The sequence below is a fragment of the Acartia tonsa genome, chromosome 13 (genome assembly GCF_053477335.1).
Source record: "Acartia tonsa isolate MP-2025a chromosome 13, ASM5347733v1, whole genome shotgun sequence".
NCBI lineage: Eukaryota > Metazoa > Arthropoda > Copepoda > Calanoida > Acartiidae > Acartia > Acartia tonsa.
In genome coordinates this window covers 32,447,802-32,470,516 of record NC_137272.1, presented here as the reverse complement: position 1 = coordinate 32,470,516, position 22,715 = coordinate 32,447,802, and the positions used below count along the sequence as shown (strand labels likewise).

Below are 22,715 nucleotides of genomic sequence, written 5' to 3'. Positions count from 1 at the left end.
ATCTGAAAAATTATACATAAAACTTACACAAAAACATATTTTTTTATTTAGTACATTTATTTGGATTATTCAATGGTTTCTTTAACAGGTTGGATCATTTTTTACTTTTTTGTTAACAAAACAGAAATATCTAGTAAAATATTACAAACATTTTTATTTAGGTATGGCCATAATGCCGTTTAATTAATTTAGGTAAAAAAAAATATTTTTTTTATCATGGCACAAAAATGGTCACTTTTTTTATTTTCGACAAAATGGAATTATTTTTTGGGTTAATATGACCCATATTATTTAAAAAACGTTTTAATGTAAAAATTATGACTTTAAAGCAATGTGAAGTTATGAATTTACATTTTTCATGGTAGTTTCGGGTGTGTATTCACCTCCGCATAAAGCTTCATAATTGCAAAAAGATATAATAGCAAATCTAGAAAGAGGTTGATTGAGTTTAGCTAAAAATACTTAGTTTCTTTTATCAAAGTATTATTGAAAAACAATGATTAAGTGACTTATTGCAAAAAACTTACTTATAATAGAAAAAATTAAGGCAGTAAAAAATATTACTATTCATTATAACTATTGGGTAGTTGGATCATGGAAAGAAAACGAAGTAGCGGGTTTCATCGTATTTTCACAGTAGCTTCTCCTATTTCTAGCTATAACCGTGCAAGGCCTATTTCCTAACCCTGCAATCATTAATATTTACCTAAACAAAAATAACCTATCAAAAGCTAATGTGAAAATACGAGCCGCTACTTCGTTTTCTTTCCATGATCGGAGTAGTTTTGTAATGAGATTTTATTAAAATTTTCTTCCACGTCGTTTCATATTCGCAGTACAAGGAGCACAATACCATTTGCCCTAAAAATAATCACAAACATTAATTATTAAAATTGATTTAAATATTTTATGAATTAATTAGGGTTGTCAATCCGAATAAAAAATTCGCAATCCGCCCAATTCTTAGACCCAGAATCCAAAACTAAAAAATTGCTACAAACAAACTTTTTATCTTTATAAATATTGCTAGAATCCGCATCCGCTTAAAAAAAAAACAAGAATCTGCAATCCGCTACTTTTTTTGGCGATTTTTTTTAAAAATCCGAATCCGATTATAATGCGCGTAGCATATCAGTACAACTCACCTTAGGTGGGTCTGTAATACCCACACAGGGGTAGTGGAACCATTCATAGGGACAGTCTTCATTGTCACAGGCAACCATGTCACCATAGGATACCTAGATAACATAGATTAATCTAAATCCCCAATATAAATAATTATAAAATTAGCCCTTCTTTAGATTAAAATTATTGGTTGGAAAGTTTGGACACCGATAGTCTAGAACCACCCAATTAAAATTCGATCAAAATACCTAAAGTTTTGGGTCAACGAATAAGATAACGGGGTTATGAAACTCAATAATTATAGGCAAATGTCCCCTCCCTCCCTAAACGAAATAAGACTTTATAAAGAAACAAAACAAATTCATAAAACATCTACCAAATATTTTTTTATACCTGATTACAAATGCAATATCTTGGCTCATTGGGATCATAATTCCATTCCTGATCTGATCCCTGGCTACCTCCTGAAGAAAAAGTTATTTTAATAGTTGCCTCATGATCACTCTTTTTATTGCAAGATTTTTTTATATTTTGAGTAACTCTTAGTCTTCAGGACTTACTGATGCAACCCCTTTGCTAACATTGGTAATGAATTTTGCCTGTCTATGGACCAAGCAATTCCCTTTCTTTACTATTAATGTTTTATTACTACACTATCAGTTTTTCTATCGATCTATCTATTAATCAATCAATCAATCAATCAATCAGTCAGTCAGTCAGTCATTCAATCAATCAATCAATCAATCCAACCATTCCCTCAATTAATCTATCCATCAATCAATCAATGTGTATTGTGTATACCTGGAGTGACAGGACCCATACCCGGAGATTCCAGAGATATTCCAGCTGTTATACCGCTACCGCCGTCAACAACCAAACCTTAACATAAAAATGATTAAGCCAAGTCCATCAAAAATGTTTTCTATAAAACCTTCTCTATTGTGACCCTTCTATTTCTAAGTATATTTCTATTTAAAGCATTTTAAAATTAGAATAAATAAGAAAACATAGTAAGAGATAAAGATGGCTAGAGAGAGAGTGGCGAGGGGATACGAGACAACAAACGATTCTGTCAGCCAAGACTATATAAACTATTTCTGCCATTAGTTAGCTTCAAATTCTTGGTTTATGATTAGACGAGCCATTGTAAAATTTTTCCTGTAACAACTTAAATCTACAAATGAGGAGTTTTAGAGGTATCTAAAGGGAAAATCCAATTGCCGATAGATTTATGTACATACATCCCCAATGATAATACACAAAATTACAACTTCTGTAGATTAAAATTAGTGATGGAAACGGTTGAAGACTTAACTTAATGAAACAACTAATCAAAATCCACCTAAGTCCTACGTCCTAAAAGTTGTAAAGCCAAATAATATGAAAACGTTATAATAAAACTTAGGGGACTAGCACATACAAATAGCCCATTATCCTCCCTCTCGCTCTGGGACTTTTATCTATGTTGCTATCCCTGTATCCTTGGTAATACCTGTATCAACATCATCCAGTAATGACCCGCCCATGACATCCAGCCCAAATGATCCAATCCCTCCAGAACCCCCAATCCCGCTGCTGAGGCTGCTGCCGCCACTAGTTCCTCCGCCGCCGCTAGTCTTGTGCTTGATCTTCTGCCGCTTTTGCTGCGAGTCTGTGGAGGTTGCGGCTAGCGCGGATGTGGCCGCGGATGCCAGTTCTTGGCCGATGCTTAGATCCTAAAACATTAATAGTAGTCAGGGATCTTAAGTGATAAGACAATGGACTTAAAATTGATATACAGACATCCGAATAAAGGTAAATAAAATTACACAATATATCAAAATTATTGGTTGAAAAGTTTAGACACTATTAGCTTTAAAATAACCAATAAAAATTCAATAAGTATCGAATGTTTTTTAACCAAAGAACAGGATAGCGTGGTTATAAAACTTTGGATACCAGTGTAATTTAGAGTCCCTACCCAACCTGATAGTAAAAGGATATCTATCTGTAACATATCCATCGAATAATCTATTAATGTTAATTGAATTTATCTATCTAATCCACTTCATACAAAAAAAAGTCATAATCTATCTATCCTTTATCTCAAATCTAAATGTATAATGTTTATCTATCTCTCCATCTATGTATTTATAATTTTTATGTCTATCCATCCATTTATTTTTCAACCATCAAAAAAGATTTGTCCATAACAACGTACCTTCATAGCCAGCCCTTGGCTGATGGCTTCGAAGGATGCCTTTAGTGAATTCGACCGGCGGCCGGTTTGTACATTGTAATGAGTGGCAGCCAGGGCTTGACTCGCGGCAGCTGCGATGGCCGTGCTTCCCGCTCCCATTTGTTCTAAACAAATAGAGCGATTTAAATTTTTTTAAAGTTTAAAAACGATAAGACTATTCTTTCAATACAATAGACTCAACTGTCCCTACCGTACTAACATTTTGAAAAATACCCTAAATCAGGAATCTTGAGGAAAAAGACAATGGACGATAAATTGATATAACTTAAAACATCCCCAATGAAGAGATACAAAATTTTTACTTATGAAAGGTTAAAATTATTATTGGAATAGTTAAGACACTTTTAGTTTGGAACTAACAAATCCAATTCAATAAAAGTACACCAAAGTCTTTGATTATAAAACTTCGGGTACCAGTGTAATTTAGAGTATAATGACCCTAATTAAATTAAAGCTTTGCCTTGAAAATATTTTAATTTAGCCCAACTTACCCAAGGGAAAAGTAGAGGGTTGGGCCGCAGCCAAATTTTCGTCTCTCCTTGTGATTCTGTCGAATGAACTACCAAAGGCAGACGTTTGATTTTGCTTGGGGCGCTTAGGTACTCGGTTCTCCTTCATTATCATGTTGTGGCGACTATAAAAAAAAACAATCATTATTCATACCTAGCTATCTATCTATCTATTTAGATGGTTCATATACACTGTTTGTCATTTCTATCTTTATTTGTCTATCGATTCTATCCATCAGTTTGTCAGCATGAATTTCATGAATAGTGTTGAAAGTCCATCCGTCTGTCTATGTTAATCTATCTAACCAATATATCTATCTCAGTACCTTGATGAACTAGCATCCATTTCTAAGCTCTTTTTCTTTAAGATCTCCGTGATGCCTTTAATCCATTTAAGCAATATCTATCTGTATGTCTGTCTAATAATAGATAGTATCTATCTATTTAAATATGTACCTTGAAGAGCTCTTTTTCTCCAAGATCTCAGTAAAGCCAGTGTTGTGTAATCAATAATAGCAATGTCTATCTGACTGTCTGTCTATCCTTCTATTATTCTATCTATCAAATTATCTATCTCTGTACCTTGAAGAGCTGGCGTCCATTTCTAAGCTCTTTTTCTCTAGGATATCGGTGATGCCTCTGTTATCTAATCCATATAAGTAATGTTTATCTGACTATATGTCTATCCTTCTGTATATCTAACTAAATGTCTACCTATCCATCCAATTATCTATCTATTTCTATACCTTGAAGAGCTAGCATCCATTTCTAAGCTCTTTTTCTCTAGGATCTCCGTGATGCCCCTGTTATCTGCCTCTAGCTCCAGCTGAAATTTTAATAATTCCTGGTCCAATTTTCTCAGGTACCGGTCAACCAAACTAAATTAATATACAATATGATCCATCCAACATTTACGGCGCGGTGTTTTCACTTAAAGTACCTATTGAGCAATAGGCCGTTTTTTCTGAAAGATACCAAAAGTTGAGATAATTTAGACTTCTCCAAAAAGATTTTAGATTTTAGCTAGTTTTCTCCAGACTAAGGGAGTAACACCCAAAATAAATTTGCTGGTATTTCACGTCAATAGCCCCCTCACCCTGCATTTGAAAATAAGAGGTAATGCTCCACAAGGTACTTCGTGGGAATGCCCAACATTAAAAACATTGAGCGACTAGGGTTCAAGTTAATTCACACTAAAAAATATAGAAAAACTTTGCTTTAATAACTACTCAACTTACCCATAGCAATCTTCAGCAATGTGTATTTTCTCATTGGATTCATTGATAACTTTCTCATAGTCAGCTTTGATCTTCTTAACCTCTTCCTCTCGCTGTTGGGCAGTCATCTTACCTGCCCCAGCGAAAAAGGATTTTTGCCTAAAAAAGTATTTCATAAATTTTTATATTTATATTCCATTTGTCTCTAACGCTACGAATGAGTATTAAACATTTATTTTTTATAAAAAGGTAGCGTGATTTTTATGAGTTTTATCTTATTCTTTATGATCACTGAACATCAGTTCTTAACTTAAATCTTCTGATTTCCACCCATGATATTTTGGTTCTTCGCTATTGATAATAATGTCATCCTTGTGTATTTTTGCCCTTATATTTATAACTAGCCAGAAAAATCTTCCAAAATTTATAAAATCCATCAAAATTTAAAAGAAACTCTAACTACCTTGAATCTAAAGACTCTGATTTAGCGTCCACTTCCAAATCTATTTCTCTCATTTCAGTAAACTTATCTCTCAATTCAGTAGGAAGATGTTCTATCACTAAAAATAGATTAATATTATTCCTCGATTATTTTTTTTTATCTAGGTATGTATCATTCTATTTCGTTTACTATATGCTTATTGTAAGGAATCAAACGCTCGCTTTAGGTCCAAAGAACAATAATTTCTATTTTTAGTACATTCATCTGGTTTTATAACAGATCTATAGTATAGATGTATATACAGACAACTACCTACTATGACCCTTTTCGTCTGCTTCATAATATTTTTTCTGCTACTTGGTTGTGTTAATATAAGCGATACTATTGGTTGATTTTCAATGACTCAATAGAAAGGTTGCACAAGGTTGATGCGATGGGCAGGTACAGCTATTTAACCCTTTCTCCCTCTAGCGTTTTATTTAAGTAGTTGTATGTCTATGTCGATTAAGATCTCAAAAACTAATGGGCAAATAAGTAAAATACATTTAGGGAGGTTTAGCTTTCTATAAATCCTAGGTATTTCATTTAAGACATAAATTTCATTAAACCTAATGAAATTTGTAGTTTTTTTACAATAATAATAAAATAACTTACTCTCTAAGTAGTCTTCTAAATACAGCATTTTGTGAAATTTTTAATATTCTAAAAAAGTGCGTTTTAGATTAAATATTGTGGTGATTAAATACAGGTTTTTAGGCTAAATATGATTAAATATTAATAACTGGATAGATAAATATAAAACTGGTTTAAAACATGATCATAATTTTCAATTCAATTAATAAAAATCACATAATAATAGATCACAATTAAAGCAAAAGCATATTATATAATGGAAGCTTTGGTTTAAAAACAAGACGCTTAGGTATATGATATCATAGCGAATGTTAAAGCAAACTACATGGATTTAAAGGGAGTAATTGCAGCTTAGGCTAATAAATAAATAACTATTCTTGCTCGATTGACCAATAAGAAACAAGCATTCTAAAAGGGACTAACAGCTTTTAATTAATTGACAAATAAGAAACAAGCAATGCGAAAATGACCAATAGTAAACAACGATGAGATATTGACCAATAGAAACAAAGCATTTATCCGTTGGCCAATAATAGCTTAGGATTCTTATGTGAGGGCGGTGCTTGAGATGATGGCCACGCCTCTCTCACGGAACTCGTGCATTTCCTCTCCTTGTGAAACTGGCAGATCAATGGTAAACAACAGCTGTTCTCTGGTAGCATTAAGATACACAGGCAATTCTATCATATTCTCTTTGCGGTCATCATTATTCAAGCGAATCCAACGGAGTTTGGTCAGATGAAGGTTGGTTAGGATTTCGCCGGAAATAAACAGCTGATTTGATCTGCAGACGGCTCCAGACAACTTCAATCCTTCAACAGCAAAAGAGCAGTCATCAAAGCTTGGCTGTTCCTAAAAGTATAAGGATGTTGGTATTATATAAATAAAGAACAATCTATAATACAAAAAAGTACAATGTTGGTCTGCCTGAAGCTTAAGACCTCAGTAACCGCTGAACCAGAGACGTGCAGAAGGTGGTGTAGGGGGATTCACCAAACCCATTTCAAAAATAAGGGAGACGGATACACAAACAATCAATCAATCTATCTAGTCTATATCAATCAATAAATGATTTTACCTGTTCATCAGCGACAGTCACATCCAAGCTGAGCTCCTCCAGTGACCAGGAATTCGCTTGAGCTACACACTGCCTGGTGGCCGTCACAAATGCCTCAGGATTAAACAGTCCGCCCATCCAGACGGTGCAGGTCTTGAGGGCGGCTGCGCCCTGCTTGCTGACACTGGCCGACACGGAGACAAGCTGGTTCACGCGGGAAGAGAAGTCGGTGATCCACGCGGCTACAGAACAACTCTTAGGAATCTTAAAAAAACATAGATTATTTGGGGATAAGTCAATAGGAGAAGATTATAAGTTAGCTAAATTATGTAACAAAAACCATCTAGGAGGGAAGGCCATTGAACTGTATATTACACATGTACCCAAAATTAGCTTAAATGATTAAATAATGAGCAACAATTTTATCTACAAAAGGAATAATTTTGTTTATCGTAAATGGATTGCACAGCTTTTGAGTAGATATATGTGGTTTGTCTGTCTGACTATCTATCCAGAACTTATGGTGTATCTACTACAATTGTTGGGATAATTATCAACTCTCTGTGATGATTTGTTAGTTTGTCCATCTGTTCAACTATCTATCTATCTTAAGATAGATATAAGTGGTTTGTCTGTCTGTTTATCTATCTATAACTTACGGTGTATCTACTCCAATTGTTAGGGATGATTCCCTTAGTCAGCTGTTGAATCAGTTCTCTGTGATGTTAGTTTGTCTGTCTGTCTATCTATCTATAACTTACCGTGTATCTGCTCCAATTGTTGGGGATGATTCCCTTGGTCAGCTGTTGAATCAGTTCTCTGATATAGTTTGTCAGTCTGTCCGTCTGTTCAACTATCTATCTATCTATATCTTACGGTGTATCTGCTCCAATTGTTGGGGATGATTCCCTTGGTCAGCTGTTGAATCAGTTCTCTGATATGGTTTGTCAGTCTGTCCGTCTGTTCAACTATCTAGCTATCTATATCTTACGGTGTATCTGCTCCAATTGTTGGGGATGATTTCCTTGGTCAGCTGTTGAATCAGTTCTCTGATATGGTTTGTCAGTCTGTCCGTCTGTTCAACTATCTATCTATCTATATCTTACGGTGTATCTGCTCCAATTGTTGGGGATGATTCCCTTGGTCAGCTGTTGAATCAGTTCTCTGATATGGTTTGTCAGTCTGTCCGTCTGTTCAACTATCTAGCTATCTATATCTTACGGTGTATCTGCTCCAATTGTTGGGGATGATTCCCTTGGTCAGCTGTTGAATCAGTTCTCTGAGATGTTAGTTTGTTTGTCTGTCTGTCTGTCTATCTATCTATAACTTACGGTGTATCTACTCCAATTGTTGGGGATGATTCCCTTGGTCAGCTGTTGAATCCGTTCTCTGATATAGTTTGTTAGTCTGTCCATCTGTTCAACCATCTATCTATCTATAACTTACGGTGTATCTGCTCCAATTGTTAGGGATGATTCCCTTTGTCAGCTGTTGAATCAGTTCTCTGTGATGATTTGTCTGTTTCTTACCTAAATTGAAGTTCATTATAATATTTTACTTGCTTTTTGACTGATACATGGCATCAGAGAGAGAGAGAGAGAGAGGGGACAATGGGATGTTTATTACACTAGTCTCCAAAGTTTCATAATAACGTTTTCCTACTTATTGGCGTAACAACTTTGGGGACTTTAGTGAATTTTGATTGATTGTTTCAAAAAGTTAGTGTTCATAAGTAAAACTACTCATTAATCTACGGAACGGGTAATTTTGTGTCTCATCATTGGGGATGTACATCAATTTATTGGCTATTTTCTTATCCCTTTAGATCCGTGAATTGATGGGGTTTCCTTTCTAAACAATCATATGTGCTTAAATAACACTATTAGTATTAGGGAGGAAGGGGACAATGAACTGTAAATTACACTAGTAACCAAGTGATTAAGCATGTTATTTTATTCGTTGGCTCAAAAACTTTGGGTACTTTAACTTTTTTACTTGGAATTCTGATTGATTTTCAACCAGTGTTGTTCAAACTTTTCGACAAATATTTTTGACTTAATGAAGGGGTAATTTTGTCTATCAACATTTAGTATGCACATCAATTTATCATCCATTGTCTCAACTCTGAAGATCCCTGCTTGCTATAGAGTATGTTGTTAGTTGTTTTAACAAAATAAATCTGTCGGACTGACAAACAAATGTAACATGATTATAGAGCAGCTGTGCTACAAAAAAAAGTTGCACTTACCACTTGAAACAATAGCATTAACATCCTCCAAGTCAGTTCTGACAACATGAAGCAGCTTGATGCCAAAGTTTACCTCTCTTTCAAAGAACCTAATATGAAATTAAAATTAAAACAAAAAGTTTTTAAAAAGTTTGAGATATTTTTTAACTTTGCAGGGCTTTTAATAGTAACTAGCGAATAGCTAATTGGCTAGGTATCTATCTGTATAGGTATCTATCAATTTGTATAATATTCAAATCTGTAAAAACGTTTATTGGTGTTTTTAGTTCTATTCAAATGTCTACATAACAGGGGGCAAATGCGCTGTTTAATACACTAGTCCCCAAAGTTTAATATTCGTTAGCTTAACAACTTTGGGGACTTTGGTTAAGTGTTCAATCGTTTCAACTACTTATTTTAATCACTAGAAGGGTGATTTTTTGTATCATTATTGGGGATGTACATCAATTTATCGGCCATTGTCTTATCCCTTTAGATCCCTGGTCTATCTATCTTTCTGTACCTGTATAAAGGATCCTTGATATTTTCAACAGTTCTCTTCAATGGAACCAGTTTTCCTGGCAGGATTGAAATCCATTCTGCAGATCTAATAAACAAAACAATGTTATCTAATTCAACCGAAAGACAAATTTGTTTAGAGATACAGGGGAACAAGAAATCTTAATAATTCTTATTTAACGAAAAATAGTAAAAAGAACTATACTTTTTTAAAAAAATAAGTAGGTAGTAAATAAATAATCTTCATTATTTTCAATAAAATATTTGTCTGTCTACCTATCTTTTTCCTTTATCATTTTTTTCTCTGCCTATCTTTATATCTTTCCCCCCATCTATCTAACAATCTATGAATCTGTCTGTCTATCTATCTATCTATGTATAACTATACCTGGAGTGAAGGCTACGCATCCAAGCTGGTCTACTTTCCTTCACGGTAGATTCAGCCTCTCCCTCACTGAAACACATAATAAAATATAAGATTCTTTTATTTAAATAAATAGTTGTAGAATAAGGTTTTTTTTTACAGGGAGCCTTCAATAACACAGGTACCCAAAGTTTTATAGCCAAGGTATGGCACAAAAATTGGGTACTTGAAGAATTTTGATTGGTTGGCTCAAAACTAATAGTGTCCAAACTTTTCAACCAATTTTAATCAAAAGATTTTGTATTTTTGTTTAATGTTCAAATTTTAAAAGAACAAATTTTCTCAAATCAATGTTAGTACCTATTAAATTCAAAGCTAACTCTTTATTATTATACAGCGTTAAGTTTTTTAGTTTTATTTTGAACAATTAAAAATATCAAATGATATTAAGTTTTGTTATGCAGATAATAACACAAAGATTAACGAAAACATTGAACCACGAGGGTCATTTTTTTCGCCTATTTTCCGTAACGTTGTGTGTTAGTGTTAAGTCAAATGCGCTCATTAAGTCAATCTACTGTTTATTTTGTTCAAATATATGTATTAAATGTTCATAATTAAATAAGAACAGTTTGACTTTATAAGCGCATTTAACGAAACGCTGACACACAACTTTACGGAAAATACACGAAAAAAATAACCCTCTTCATTGTCAAAATAAATGTTTTTCTTAGCAAAAATCAGATTAAGCATAACTGAAAAACAAGGAAAAATATGTCTCTAAGTAGTACAGCAACATTTAAACAGAATATTTTGAAAAGAAAAACCAAACATTCATAAATGAGAATTCTTTAGTATTACATGTTAAAAGAATAATTTATGAAAGCAAAAATGTTTTCAGCCAATTCTAACTTTTAGCGCACCTAAAATTCTTCTTCAAACAGGTTAAGATAGCTATAAACTAGCTTTAACAAGTATAGTTAGTAACAAAGAAGAAGGGTAATGTTAGTTAGGAAAGGGATAGACACTCTGAAATAATTTACTTCTCATCTTTTTTAACAGATTTTCTCAATTCACCAAACATGTTCCTTAAAAGTTTTTATTTTATAATTAAGTATTAATCTAATAACTGACAGACCAACTAACAGACAAACGGACAGACCAACTAACAGACAAACGGACAGACCAACTAACAGACAAACGGACAGACCAACTAAAAGACAAACCGACAGACCAACTAACAGACAAACGGAAAGACCAACTAACAGACAAACAGACAGACAAACGGACAGACCAACTAACAGACAAACGGACAGACAAACTAACAGACAAACGGACAGACCAACTAACAGACAAACGGACAGACCAACTAACAGACAAACGGACAGACCAACTAACAGACAAACGGAAAGACCAACTAACAGACAAACAGACAGACAAACGGACAGACCAACTTACAGACAAACGGACAGACCAACTAACAGACAAACGGACAGACCAACTAACAGACAGATAAACGGACAGACCAACTTACAGACAAACGGACAGACCAACTAACAGACAAACGGACAGACCAACTAACAGACAAACGGACAGACCAACTTACAGACAAACGGACAGACCAACTAACAGACAAACGGACAGACAAACGGACCTGGAAATTAAACACTGGAAGTTCATTAATATAGGGAATCTTCACACAAAAATACAGCCGCCTATCTAAAACAGCATCCGGAAAAACATATTTCCCTTATAGCGTTACGCACTGACGGACGAACAGACGGACAAAGATAATAAAAAAGTACAATGCAATGTTTCGGTGCGCGAAGCTATTTGTCAATTATAATTACTTATTAACTAATTAGGGCAGGATTCTCTTTAGATTTCAAGTGATCATCTAGAGAACCCAAAGGCATCATCCGCTTGTAATGGGATGCAATACTCTAAAGCCCAAAGATGGATATTATTTTTAGTAACATCAAACTGACAACCAACTCTTACATTGCACGACCTTTGTCTGAGAAGTCCTAACTGTGCATGGTAACGAGTTGCACCTGTTTATGGGCCAAGGCAATCCCCCTAAGATTTGCCAACAGATTTTCACCTCCAATCTACGTGTGCATCAGAATCCCAACTTACATACAAGAGAATAATTGAGTCTTAGCTTAGCTATTGACAACAATGGGAACCAGGCTGCTGGTTAATTGTAACTACCTGTAGGCCAACTCATCATCCTCGTCATCCAGCTGTTGCATCTTCAGCAGTTTCAGGACAATATCCCGGCCCAGGCTTGACAGCAGCACTCTCTCGGCGTTGTTAGGCAGGCCTAACCAGTCGGGGGTTGTCTAGATATAGGTTAGGTTATAAAAAAAAGATAAAAAATCACAAAATTTGGAGGAAAAATAAGATAATGCCTTTAGCTTTCTGATCCTGAAACAAGTTATGCAAAATTAGATATATAGAAAAAAGTGAAGATATTTATGTTGATAACTTTATAAAAAAAGTGATAGCAAGACATCAAATTATCTACCTGATCCTCCAGTCCCTCCACCCAGGCCAGGAACTGATCCCTGCGGATTCCATCCGGCATCTTGACATCCCTAACCTCTCCTCCCTGCTCCATTATGATGCCCTACAGGGTTACCAATCAAATATTTGTGAGTATTTAGGATAAACTTAAAAAAAATATTGAAAAACTTGAACCATGATTTAGTTTTAATATAAGACTGCCATGATTTGTCAATTTCTTTCAAAAAACTTTGCATATTTAATAATTTGAATTTTCAAGTCTTGAAATTATAAAAATTGTAATTATTGTATTTGGTTGTGCCTTGGCTAGACTAAAGTCTCCATCAAAAGAACCGGGCACAAACAACTTTTCAAGGAAGGATTTCATCAGACGTTGGTCAAACTCGTTGTCAATTTTACCTAAATAAAAAAAGTTTTAAAAAAATCTTAGGGCTAACTTAAACCTATTTGGGTAAAGTATGATATAAAGTAGCAAGTTTCTTTTTGTCTGAATTTTAGGATCTCGGAAAAGCTCGTCAATATTGGTTGTAATTTCAGGAGAGCTTTGTAATTTTCCTTCCCCCACCGCAAATAGAAAAAGTAATACAACACTTAAATTGAGACTGATGCACAAATATTAGTATTTTCCAGAAATTTTATATCCGTCGTAACCTCACTGACAGACCGAGTGGCATAATAAGTTAGGTATTTACTGGATGCCAGTTTGTATTGAAAATAAATGTATAAAATAAAGCCATCTAACTTGAATAGCAGCAAAGAAAAGCATACCTCCGTAGATACAGTCAGCCAGAAGGGTCCTAATGGCCTTCCAGGGCACCTTCTCTGGCGGCAGGTTGGTCCTGCCCATGGCTGTGGCCTCTATCCAGGTGTCCAGAGTGTCGCAGGCAACACGGAGGTCAGACTCAGTAAACTCGTAGTTCTTGGACCAACCCAACGGAGCATAACGCAGACGTTCCTTAAATTGAACAAGATTGGTTTCCATGAGGACTTTTTGGACTTATTGAAGGCAAAATTGAAAATAATTATATATAACTTAATCCCCCCCCCCAAAAAAAAAATTATCTACATAATAAATACAGATAAACCGATGCTTTACCACTTTCTTAAACGTCAGTAAATTACTTTCAAAAACTCACTTCTAATACTTTTAAAGAATACTATTAAAAAAGGTTTAACTTCGCCTATTTTTAAACAAACAACCTATCTACTTCTTCAAAATCCTAATAAACTTTAAATTATATGTTAATAGTGAATTGGCTATGAAGCGGGAAGCTAATTAGTTATTGATCACAAATATTATAGACAACTTTCCGTGGATAAAAGAATGAAAGCCTAAATATAGTCCTAATTTTTAACTTATTATCCGTGAAAAATTGTCTCTAATACGAAACGATACAAGATTTTTCAGTATGTTTAAAAAGCGGTTCTAATACGGATATTAATCGTTTATAAGTTATACTGAACACTCAGCCATTCCTTACCTGTACAATAGCATGGAACCAGGCCAGCAAGAAATACAGGCGCGCACGCTCATTTGGCGGTTTCATCATACGCGCGGCAGACACGGTGGAGAATGTGCGCAGCAGATTGGCGCGCACGCCTGGCGGCGGCTCGTACGTGAATATGCGGCCGGCGCGTAGCAGATTGACCGGAAGGCTGGGGTTGATCTCGCAGGTTAGGAACAGGCGGAAGTGTGTATGTGCCTAAAAGTTGTCAAGTAATAAAAATCATTACTTTTAAAATTTCTGTCTAAAAATAATTCTACAATTATTTTTTTTCTATTAGGAAGCTTTTCCAATGTTTTGATGTAGTTTTAGACTATTTTTTACATAACCCGAGCTTTTTTAGAGTCTAGGGGTGAAGCAACTAGTTTACTTAAAATAAATCATTTATCTAGTAATAAATCTACTTCAAATATTTACCTATTGAGTTTGTATTTATATTTATTGAGTCATGTGTCTAGAGTTTATTAATGAATCTATCAAACTATTAATCATTAAATAGAATCAATTATCAAATTATCTTTCAAACAATTACAAAGAAATACAATACATATTTGTCAATTCTATCTTTAAACATATAAAGCTTTCCATTTTCAAATGTATCAATCACTCTTCTTGTCTAGGTATGAAAATAAAATTTTAAACATCAAATAAAGATTATTTTACCTGTAGTGTATGAAGTTTCTTCTCCAGAGTGACCAGCCAGCTAGGAGCAAGGTGGACATTCTTCAGCAGTACCCATCTGCCAGATCTTACTGCGTTGTTGATAGCTTTGTCTGCCTCGTTGAAACCTTCAGCTGAGCCGATAGCGATGCTTGTAACCTATTAACAATTACAGATCTATTCAGAGAGAAAGAGCTCAATGGGTTGTTTATTACACTGGTCCCAACAGTTTTACAATGACGTTTTCTAATTCATTGGCTTAAATACTTTAGGAACTTTTACTGAATTTTGATAGGTTGTTTTAATAAGTTGAGTGTTTAAACGTTTCAACCACTTATTCTAATCTACAGAATGGGTAATTTTGTGTGTCCTCAATGGGAATGTACATCAATTAATCGGCAATTGTCTTATCCCTTTAGATCCTTGGAAAATTTCGCTTTCAAAAATGTAAAGAATTACCTGTTTGCCCAGCTCAGCGGCCAGATCATCCACCCTGGAACTGGCATCGTAGCCAGGTACAGAGCACATCAGGATGGGGGTCGTGGGTTCGATCTGCGTCTCCACAACCTGTGCAATGGATGAGAAGAATATACGTGGATAGTATGACATGGGAAATTTTTTTTCTTCAATTTAGCTTACTTTTTCCCTTATCAATTATTGGTCAGCTTGTTTGTGGACATTATGACAGGGGAAAAATTTTCGTCAATTTAGCTTGCTATTTCCTTTATCATTTATTGGTCAGTTTGTTTATCCATTAGGAAGGGAAGTGATTGAGGAGATTGTTATTATAGCCAGCTACAATTTTCACTTTGTTGAGTACATGGTAATTTCGTTAAGATCCAAGTAATATAATAGTTGTTTCTCGCATCGTATTTTAAACAGCTTTTCAAAAATTATAAGATTAAAACCAGTTTCTTCATATAGCCTTGAGATGTCGAAGGCACGGGCTAAAAAAAACTGGTTTTAATCTTATTATTGTACATTTTTATATTCGTAGAAAACCGGATATAATACGATGATAGACATAATTTTTACGTATGGATGAGAACCGGTTCCAATCCACCGGATATTAATCGGTTTCGAATGAGTTCGAGAAAAAACATTACCTGTGCCATATTGGGCTCCTTTTCGGACTCTCGCAGGAAATCTTCTCCCAGCACTGCGGCAACAAATTGTAGAGCGGCGGCGGGGATTCTGTCGGAGCGCAGCGCTTGAACTGCCAACAGCTTGTACATGGCCTTCTGGCACGGCGTGAACTCTTTGTCACCCTCGTTCCAGAGGTTTAGTAAGTCGGGAACAGCTTTTTCGGGGGATGGCTGAGCCAACCAGGTGGCTAGACCTGGAAAATATTAATTTGAGTGACTGACATAATCTTATTGGAACAGGAATCTTAAGGGACAAGGTAATGTAGTAGACATTTGTACTGTACATCCTCCATTTAATAAATAACTAACTAATAGCGGTTAAACTTTTCAACCAATAATCTAAACCTAAAGAAGGGGTAATTTTGTTTGTCGCCTATTATATGTCTAGCTATCTAACAATACCTGGATTCTGGCAAGCCTTGAGAAGTTCCTTGAAAGCTGGCAGCGTTGTAGCCAACCTGTGAACGGCCACTGACTGTTCAGGGCTCAAACCATCGACACTGGCAGGAGTTGCTGCACTTTTTTCTCCTCCACGAAGCAGGATCTGAAGAATAAATTTGGTACAGCAAGTGTGAATTCACCCCCCCCCCTTTTTTTTTTAATGATTTACATTACTAAAATCCTTCAAAGTGCATATCAAGCATAGAACCCTAACCCCACCCCCTTCTTAATTTCATTTGTTTATTACTTAGATCAGATCAAGTTAGGTTATACTGGGTACTGGGTCTCCCCGCCGGGTTACAATGCTCGATAGGCACATTGAGAAAACAATAAAAAAAAATATTCTACAACTGTAACTTACAATAACATCTATTTATTCTAATTTCATAATAGTTATTTCTCGCATCGTATTATGAACAGCTTTCCGCGGATGTAATATGTACAATTATAAGATTAAAAGCAGTTTTTGTAGCCCCGAGATGCCAAAAGCACGGGCTTAAAAAACTGGTTTTAATCTTATGATTGTACATTTTTATATTCGTAGAAAAATGGATATAGCACGAGGCTGGACATAATTTTTCCGCCTAACCGAGAACCGGTTCTAATCCCCCGGATATTAATCGGTTTCGAAGTGATACAGTAAAATATATAAATCTTTTCTTTCATATTCTATCTAATATTAATACCTGGAATTCAGCATCCATAGCCTGTTCACTTGGAGCACTCTTCAGGTAGATCCTGGCCAGTAGCAGGGCAAATACAAGTCTATCTTGATGGAGCATACCCCTAAAAAGATAAAATGCAATACTTATTCATTAAGTAAAGATAGATAGACAAAAAAAGGATAAAAAGAGTAACAAAAAAAATATAGTTTAATAGATATTGTACCTGGCTACGCGTTCATAACAGGAGCTGTAGAGACTACTGGTAATAGCCACTAGACATATCAATAATAGTAAGATAGAAAGATATAGTTCAATGGATAGGTAGATAGTTCACCTGGCTACGCGTTCATAACAGGAGCTGTTAAGACTACTGGTAATAGTCTAGTACAGACATGTCAATAACAGTAAGATAAATAGATATATAATTTTATTTAATAGATAGATAGATAGTTTACCTGGCTACGCGTTCATAACAGAATCTATAGAGAATACTAGTAATAGCCTCTAGACATGTCAATAATAGTCAGATAGATAGATATAGTTCAATAGATAGGTAGATAGTTTACCTGGCTACGCGTTCATAACAGGAGCTGTAAAGACTACTGGTAATAGCCTACAGACATGTCAATAATAGTAAGATAAATAGATATAATATAGTTTAATTGATAGATAGATAGTTTACCTGGCTACGCGTTCATCACAGGAGCTATAGAGACTACTGGTAATAGCCACTTGTCATGTCCATAATAGTAAGATAGATAGATATAGCTCAATAGGTAAATAGATAGTTTACCTGGCAACGCGTTCATAACAGGAGCTGTAGAGACTACTGGTAATAGCCTCCAGACGTGCCATTGGCTCGGTCAATCCTTCCAGCTGTGGGTTCTGGTCATGTTCAAGTTTAAATTGTGTTTTAAAAATTGACAATAAAGTAGACAAAATTTTTCACATAATTGTTAAGAAGTTAGGATATTAGAAAGCAGGGAAGAAGAGGACATTTAAATTAGTAACCAAATTTTATGAACATGTTATCACATTCGTGTGCTCAAAACTTTGATTCATCATTACAAATTAGAAGTGTCCCAAAGTTTTCCGCTATAAATTCTAATCTACAGAAGGGGTAATTTTATTTATGATACTGTTGTATTGTATATAGATATAACTTAAAATGACAAGTTATAGGATAGATAATTTAAATAAAAACTATTTAAACTTTATTTTCCTTGACGAGAAGACTATGGAAGATATCCAAGAAGAACTGCAGGCTAAACTGATACAGGAAATGGACCTGCGAAATAAAAAGTACATTTAGAATCATTGTGCATTTATCTTTTATCTATAATAAGCGTTTTAAACAAGAAAATGAGGGCAGAACAAATGAATATTATTGAAATAAAAGTTATCTATATTATAGATTTTTAGAAACAGGTCTACTTTTAATTTATATCATACTTTTTTAATTTACAATATTTTCATATTTTTAAGTATGTATCATTTTTATCAGTCTGTCACAATAAGTTAAGTTGGATTTCATGTTAATTTGTCTTTCAAGATGACAAATCTCAGTATAACGGACTATCATATCTATCTCATATGCAAACCAATCTATCTATCCTAATGAATATACAAGTGACTCAGTGATAAAATAAAAGAGTATCTAAAATTACTAACCCTTGGGGGTGACACGTTTTTCTATCTATCTATTTATAAGTATCTCCATCTATCTATTTATAGGTATCTATCTATTTATTGCTAAGTATCTATCCATCTAATGATACCTGATGTAGAGACTCGATGGTAAAGTAAATTTGTGAGCAAGCTGCGCTGAGTGGATGGTATTGACGTGATGTATTCTCAATTTCCGCCATAACCTTAATACAATGATTTTCAAGATTCGAATGTTAATTTTCCAGGTAGACAACCGGCAGCTAGACATTAATATTACAATTAAAAATTTTTTATGTATTGTAAGAATCATCCGTCAATTCAAAACAAGGCGATCCAGTAACAGTGAGAAAAAATTTGGAAAGCAAGGCATCTCTATAAGCATTGACAATACAAAAAGTCCGTATGTTCATTTTAGATATGATGATTTTGGGTTCTTAAAAAGAAATATTTTATATGATAAAACCATTCTTGTTTCTTGATATTTGGAATAGGGATTCCCAGGACCAGTAAGTATAGAGTTATAGGCGAAGTATTGAAATTTTTGTCGGTATCAAGATCCAGTAATTCTATTATATATTTACCTATACTTTATATATTTTTTTGATCAATCTTTTACAATTACATAATGTTTGTTTGAATTTTTTTGTAAAGCTTTGGTTTTGTGGTTGTTGTTATCATTGTTAAATAAATAAGTATATTATTTGTTAACAGAAAGGCAAAAAGATCAACTAAAATTACTAGAAGAGTAACTACGTTACTAAAATGAAGACGTACTAACCTGATCAGTTTCATCAACTTTTCTGCCAACTTCAGCAGCTTCGCTCTTCAGAACTTCCAGAGTGTTGATCACGTTGTCGTCATCCAGAATTCTTAATAAAATAGGCTTCAGCATTATTTTGTGATGATTCCCCTGATTGATCAAACCATTTACTCTAAAAACTTATGATGTTTAACCCTGGGATCTAAAGGGATAAGACAATTGTCGTTAAATTAATGTACATCCCCCATGATAACCCACTAAATTACCCCTTCTGTGAATTAAAATTAGTTGTATAAACGTTTGGACACTCAACTATAAACCAATCAATTGAAACTCAATAATGTCCCCAAAGTTATTCATCCAACGAATTTTAAAAAGCTATTAAAAACTTTGGAAACTAGTGTAATAAACAGCCCAGTGCCCCCCCCCCCCCCCCGATATGGGGTTCGATTACCTCCCACCCCCCTCCCCCTACATAAAAAAAACTTCATACCTGCCCTTGGCTTCGTTCAAGCAGGACAAAAGGTTTTTCTCCAGGTGTCTCAATCTCAACTGGAACTCACCCTAAATAATGAATATGTAAATTACTGGTCTACATATATCTGCCTGTTAGTCTCTCTATTTATCTGTCAGCCTATCTTTATATCTCTTTAACCATCTATCTTCAAGTCTTCTGGTCAATATCCGGCCTCTCTGCCTTCAGGACCTGGTTTGGACAGTCTATCTATCTATCTATCTATCTATCTATCTATCTATCTATACATCTATCTATCTATCCATCTATCTATCTGTATATTTGTCTAACTATACCTGTAATTTCAACAAATCTGATCTCTTCTGGTCAATATCTGGTCTCTCTGCCTTGAGGACCTGGTTGAGACACTGTGTCTGCAGGCTGGACCTGGTCACTGTAAAGTTTACAAAGGTCACTCTGCAATTGTTTTGTTTATTTTGTGTGAGGTATTTTAATAGATACCTATTGATTCTAAAATATAAGAGAGCACTTAAAAATTTTTTTTTGTATATGTATGTCGAAAAGAATGGAAGAAGGGATGATTGGACAGTCTGCCAGTAAATTACACTGTTACCCTTGTCTTAAAAGTTAAAATATATTTATACTTTTATTGAAACAAATAATATCAATCTACATAAGGATTATTTTGTTTATCACGATTGTGGATGTTTATAAATTTGTTATCTATTGTCTTATCCCTTAAGATCCCTGTGCTAACAGTTATAAAAGAGGGTGGGAGGGAATGGGGGGGGGGATAAAAAAATTGTACTGAAAGCATTTTTTTATATTTTTCCCTCTTTTTGGGGGAAAATGGGGGGGGGGGGGGGGGGTGAAATATTTTTTAGCAGGGGAAAGAATTAATCTTCTGCAGAATATACACCCCTAACTATTTGTGATGTTTAAAACACACAAAAATCTTTCCTAGAGCAAATGTCTGGTGGGAACTCAACGGTGGGGTCCCGGGTGGACAGGAAGATGGTGAAGGTGGGGGACAAGTCAATGTCCTGATCCCCGAGGGTTATCAACACACGTCCGCCTGTCTTACGCAGCTCCCTAGAAAACAAGATTGTTGGATTAAATAGTTATTATTTTATAACATTTTATACCTTTATATTACTAAGCTTGGATGAAAAACTGAAGTATCTTTCCAGTATGTCTTCGAAACCGATTAATAACCGCCGGATAAGAACCGGTTCTAAGCCATACTGAAAAATCATGTATCGCATCTTATTATATCCAGTTTTATGCGAATAATAAAATGTACAAGCATAAATTTAAAACCAGCTTATTTATCGGTTCAGCGGTTAACAAGGACCTTCTCTACAGACAGACAGACATCTTGTTACTTTAATATGAGGATAATGTATTAACCTGTTTAGAACTGGATTAAGAATGGGATCATAATTCTCAACGTCTTGTACCAGCAGCGGATTACCAAACCGGAGGGCGGATTCCAGGTTTTTGCGGAAAGAATCGTCCAGGAATGATGTTTTGGTGATCTTTCTCTCCTAAAAGAAATAATACAGTTCATGAACAATCCAATAAAAATTAACAATTTGTTACATGTTCATTAAAATCCTTTACACGTCTGAGCTATAGACAATATTTAAGGAAGTTTAGAACATTCACAGGCAAGTAAGGTGATGGGAAAATTTAGGGAAAGGGGGACATATTAGACTGTTTACAAAACTACTACCCAAATTTATTCATTATCGGTACAAAACTTTTAATGAATTTTGGTTGGTTGTTTCCAAACTAATAGAAAAGAAGATAAAACTTGTAGTGTACAAACTTTTCAACCAGTAATTTTAATCTATACAATTGTTATGCTTTACCTTGAATTCATTCATCAAGAACTCTGTGGCTTGTCCGCTAGGATCAATGATCAGAGGGAACCTGTTGAACCGTTTCAGCATGATTGCGTTCTCTGTGCAGAGGTCATCAGTGGGCAATGCCTAGATAGATAGATAAATAGCTGCAATAGATAGATAGATGTGACTTGAGCATGATGGAGTTCTCTGTGCAGAGGTCATCAGTAGGCAGTGACTAGGGTAAGGGGGGGGAAGTTTCGGTAAGGGGCTATTCTCGGTAATTTCGACCTACCTTCATTAAATGACCTTTTTCTCCATGTTCCTTTCAAATGACAGAAAAAAACATAAAAGCAAATTTGTTCCTTATTAAATTGCCTACAAAAAAGTATAAAATGAATTTTTTGTGAGATGAATATTAAGGGTACTTATTGGGTCTCAAAGTCGGACAAAAAATTTTTTTTTCCCAAAAATTTTTTAGTAGGTGTGTAAAGATCGACCTACACAAAAATTGGTAAGACCTAGAGCTGATCTGAAAAACTTTTTGAACTAGAAATTGCCCGCTTTTTCCAAATCCGTTGAGAGCTTTAAAATCGGGTTAATATTTTTTTCAAAAATGACCAAAGTTGGCGCCGGGGGAAAAATCGGTAATTTCAAAAGAAATTAAAATTCTACTTTTAAGGTCATG

The 22,715-nt window shown here is 34.7% G+C and overlaps 2 protein-coding genes across 2 annotated transcripts in view; both read right to left on the bottom strand.

The window, feature by feature from the left end:
- Nucleotide 1: 1 nt before the first annotated feature.
- Ing3 (Inhibitor of growth family, member 3) lies at nucleotides 2-6,237 on the bottom strand. The gene is made up of 11 exons (XM_080146625.1): nucleotides 6,187-6,237; nucleotides 5,554-5,650; nucleotides 5,112-5,249; nucleotides 4,620-4,751; nucleotides 3,856-3,998; nucleotides 3,326-3,468; nucleotides 2,618-2,840; nucleotides 1,927-2,004; nucleotides 1,519-1,589; nucleotides 1,146-1,238; nucleotides 2-861 (listed from the first exon to the last, which is right to left on the bottom strand). The coding sequence occupies exons 1-11, from the start codon at nucleotides 6,212-6,214 to the stop codon at nucleotides 802-804; spliced, it is 1,206 nt and encodes a 401-aa protein (XP_080002751.1). The 5' UTR covers nucleotides 6,215-6,237; the 3' UTR covers nucleotides 2-801.
- Nucleotides 6,233-22,715, bottom strand: part of Dhc64C (dynein heavy chain, cytoplasmic) — an 83,835-nt gene continuing 67,352 nt past the window's right edge. Inside the window, exons 77-101 of the mRNA XM_080146626.1 lie at nucleotides 22,055-22,174; nucleotides 21,591-21,727; nucleotides 21,140-21,272; nucleotides 20,516-20,635; nucleotides 20,199-20,269; nucleotides 19,724-19,814; nucleotides 19,056-19,148; nucleotides 18,506-18,565; nucleotides 18,071-18,162; nucleotides 17,299-17,398; nucleotides 16,574-16,715; nucleotides 16,133-16,365; nucleotides 15,486-15,593; nucleotides 15,030-15,185; nucleotides 14,343-14,564; nucleotides 13,630-13,816; nucleotides 13,163-13,260; nucleotides 12,863-12,964; nucleotides 12,547-12,677; nucleotides 10,357-10,422; nucleotides 9,973-10,056; nucleotides 9,471-9,559; nucleotides 8,669-8,751; nucleotides 7,244-7,486; nucleotides 6,233-7,017 (exon numbers count right to left, since the gene is read on the bottom strand). Of these exons, the coding sequence (XP_080002752.1) occupies nucleotides 6,712-7,017; nucleotides 7,244-7,486; nucleotides 8,669-8,751; nucleotides 9,471-9,559; nucleotides 9,973-10,056; nucleotides 10,357-10,422; nucleotides 12,547-12,677; nucleotides 12,863-12,964; nucleotides 13,163-13,260; nucleotides 13,630-13,816; nucleotides 14,343-14,564; nucleotides 15,030-15,185; nucleotides 15,486-15,593; nucleotides 16,133-16,365; nucleotides 16,574-16,715; nucleotides 17,299-17,398; nucleotides 18,071-18,162; nucleotides 18,506-18,565; nucleotides 19,056-19,148; nucleotides 19,724-19,814; nucleotides 20,199-20,269; nucleotides 20,516-20,635; nucleotides 21,140-21,272; nucleotides 21,591-21,727; nucleotides 22,055-22,174 (3,267 nt within the window). The 3' untranslated portion in view covers nucleotides 6,233-6,711. The remainder of the gene's footprint in view (nucleotides 7,018-7,243; nucleotides 7,487-8,668; nucleotides 8,752-9,470; nucleotides 9,560-9,972; nucleotides 10,057-10,356; nucleotides 10,423-12,546; nucleotides 12,678-12,862; nucleotides 12,965-13,162; nucleotides 13,261-13,629; nucleotides 13,817-14,342; nucleotides 14,565-15,029; nucleotides 15,186-15,485; nucleotides 15,594-16,132; nucleotides 16,366-16,573; nucleotides 16,716-17,298; nucleotides 17,399-18,070; nucleotides 18,163-18,505; nucleotides 18,566-19,055; nucleotides 19,149-19,723; nucleotides 19,815-20,198; nucleotides 20,270-20,515; nucleotides 20,636-21,139; nucleotides 21,273-21,590; nucleotides 21,728-22,054; nucleotides 22,175-22,715) is intronic.

Coding starts and splice junctions, on each gene's coding strand:
- Ing3 (XM_080146625.1), bottom strand. CDS start 6,214: ATGCTGTATTTAGAAGACTACTTAGAGA. Junction 5,651..6,186: donor TTTAGAAGACTACTTAGAGA/GTAAGTTATTTT, acceptor ATCTATTTTTAG/TGATAGAACATCTTCCTACT. Junction 4,752..5,111: donor ATTGCTGAAGATTGCTATGG/GTAAGTTGAGTA, acceptor ATATTAATTTAG/TTTGGTTGACCGGTACCTGA.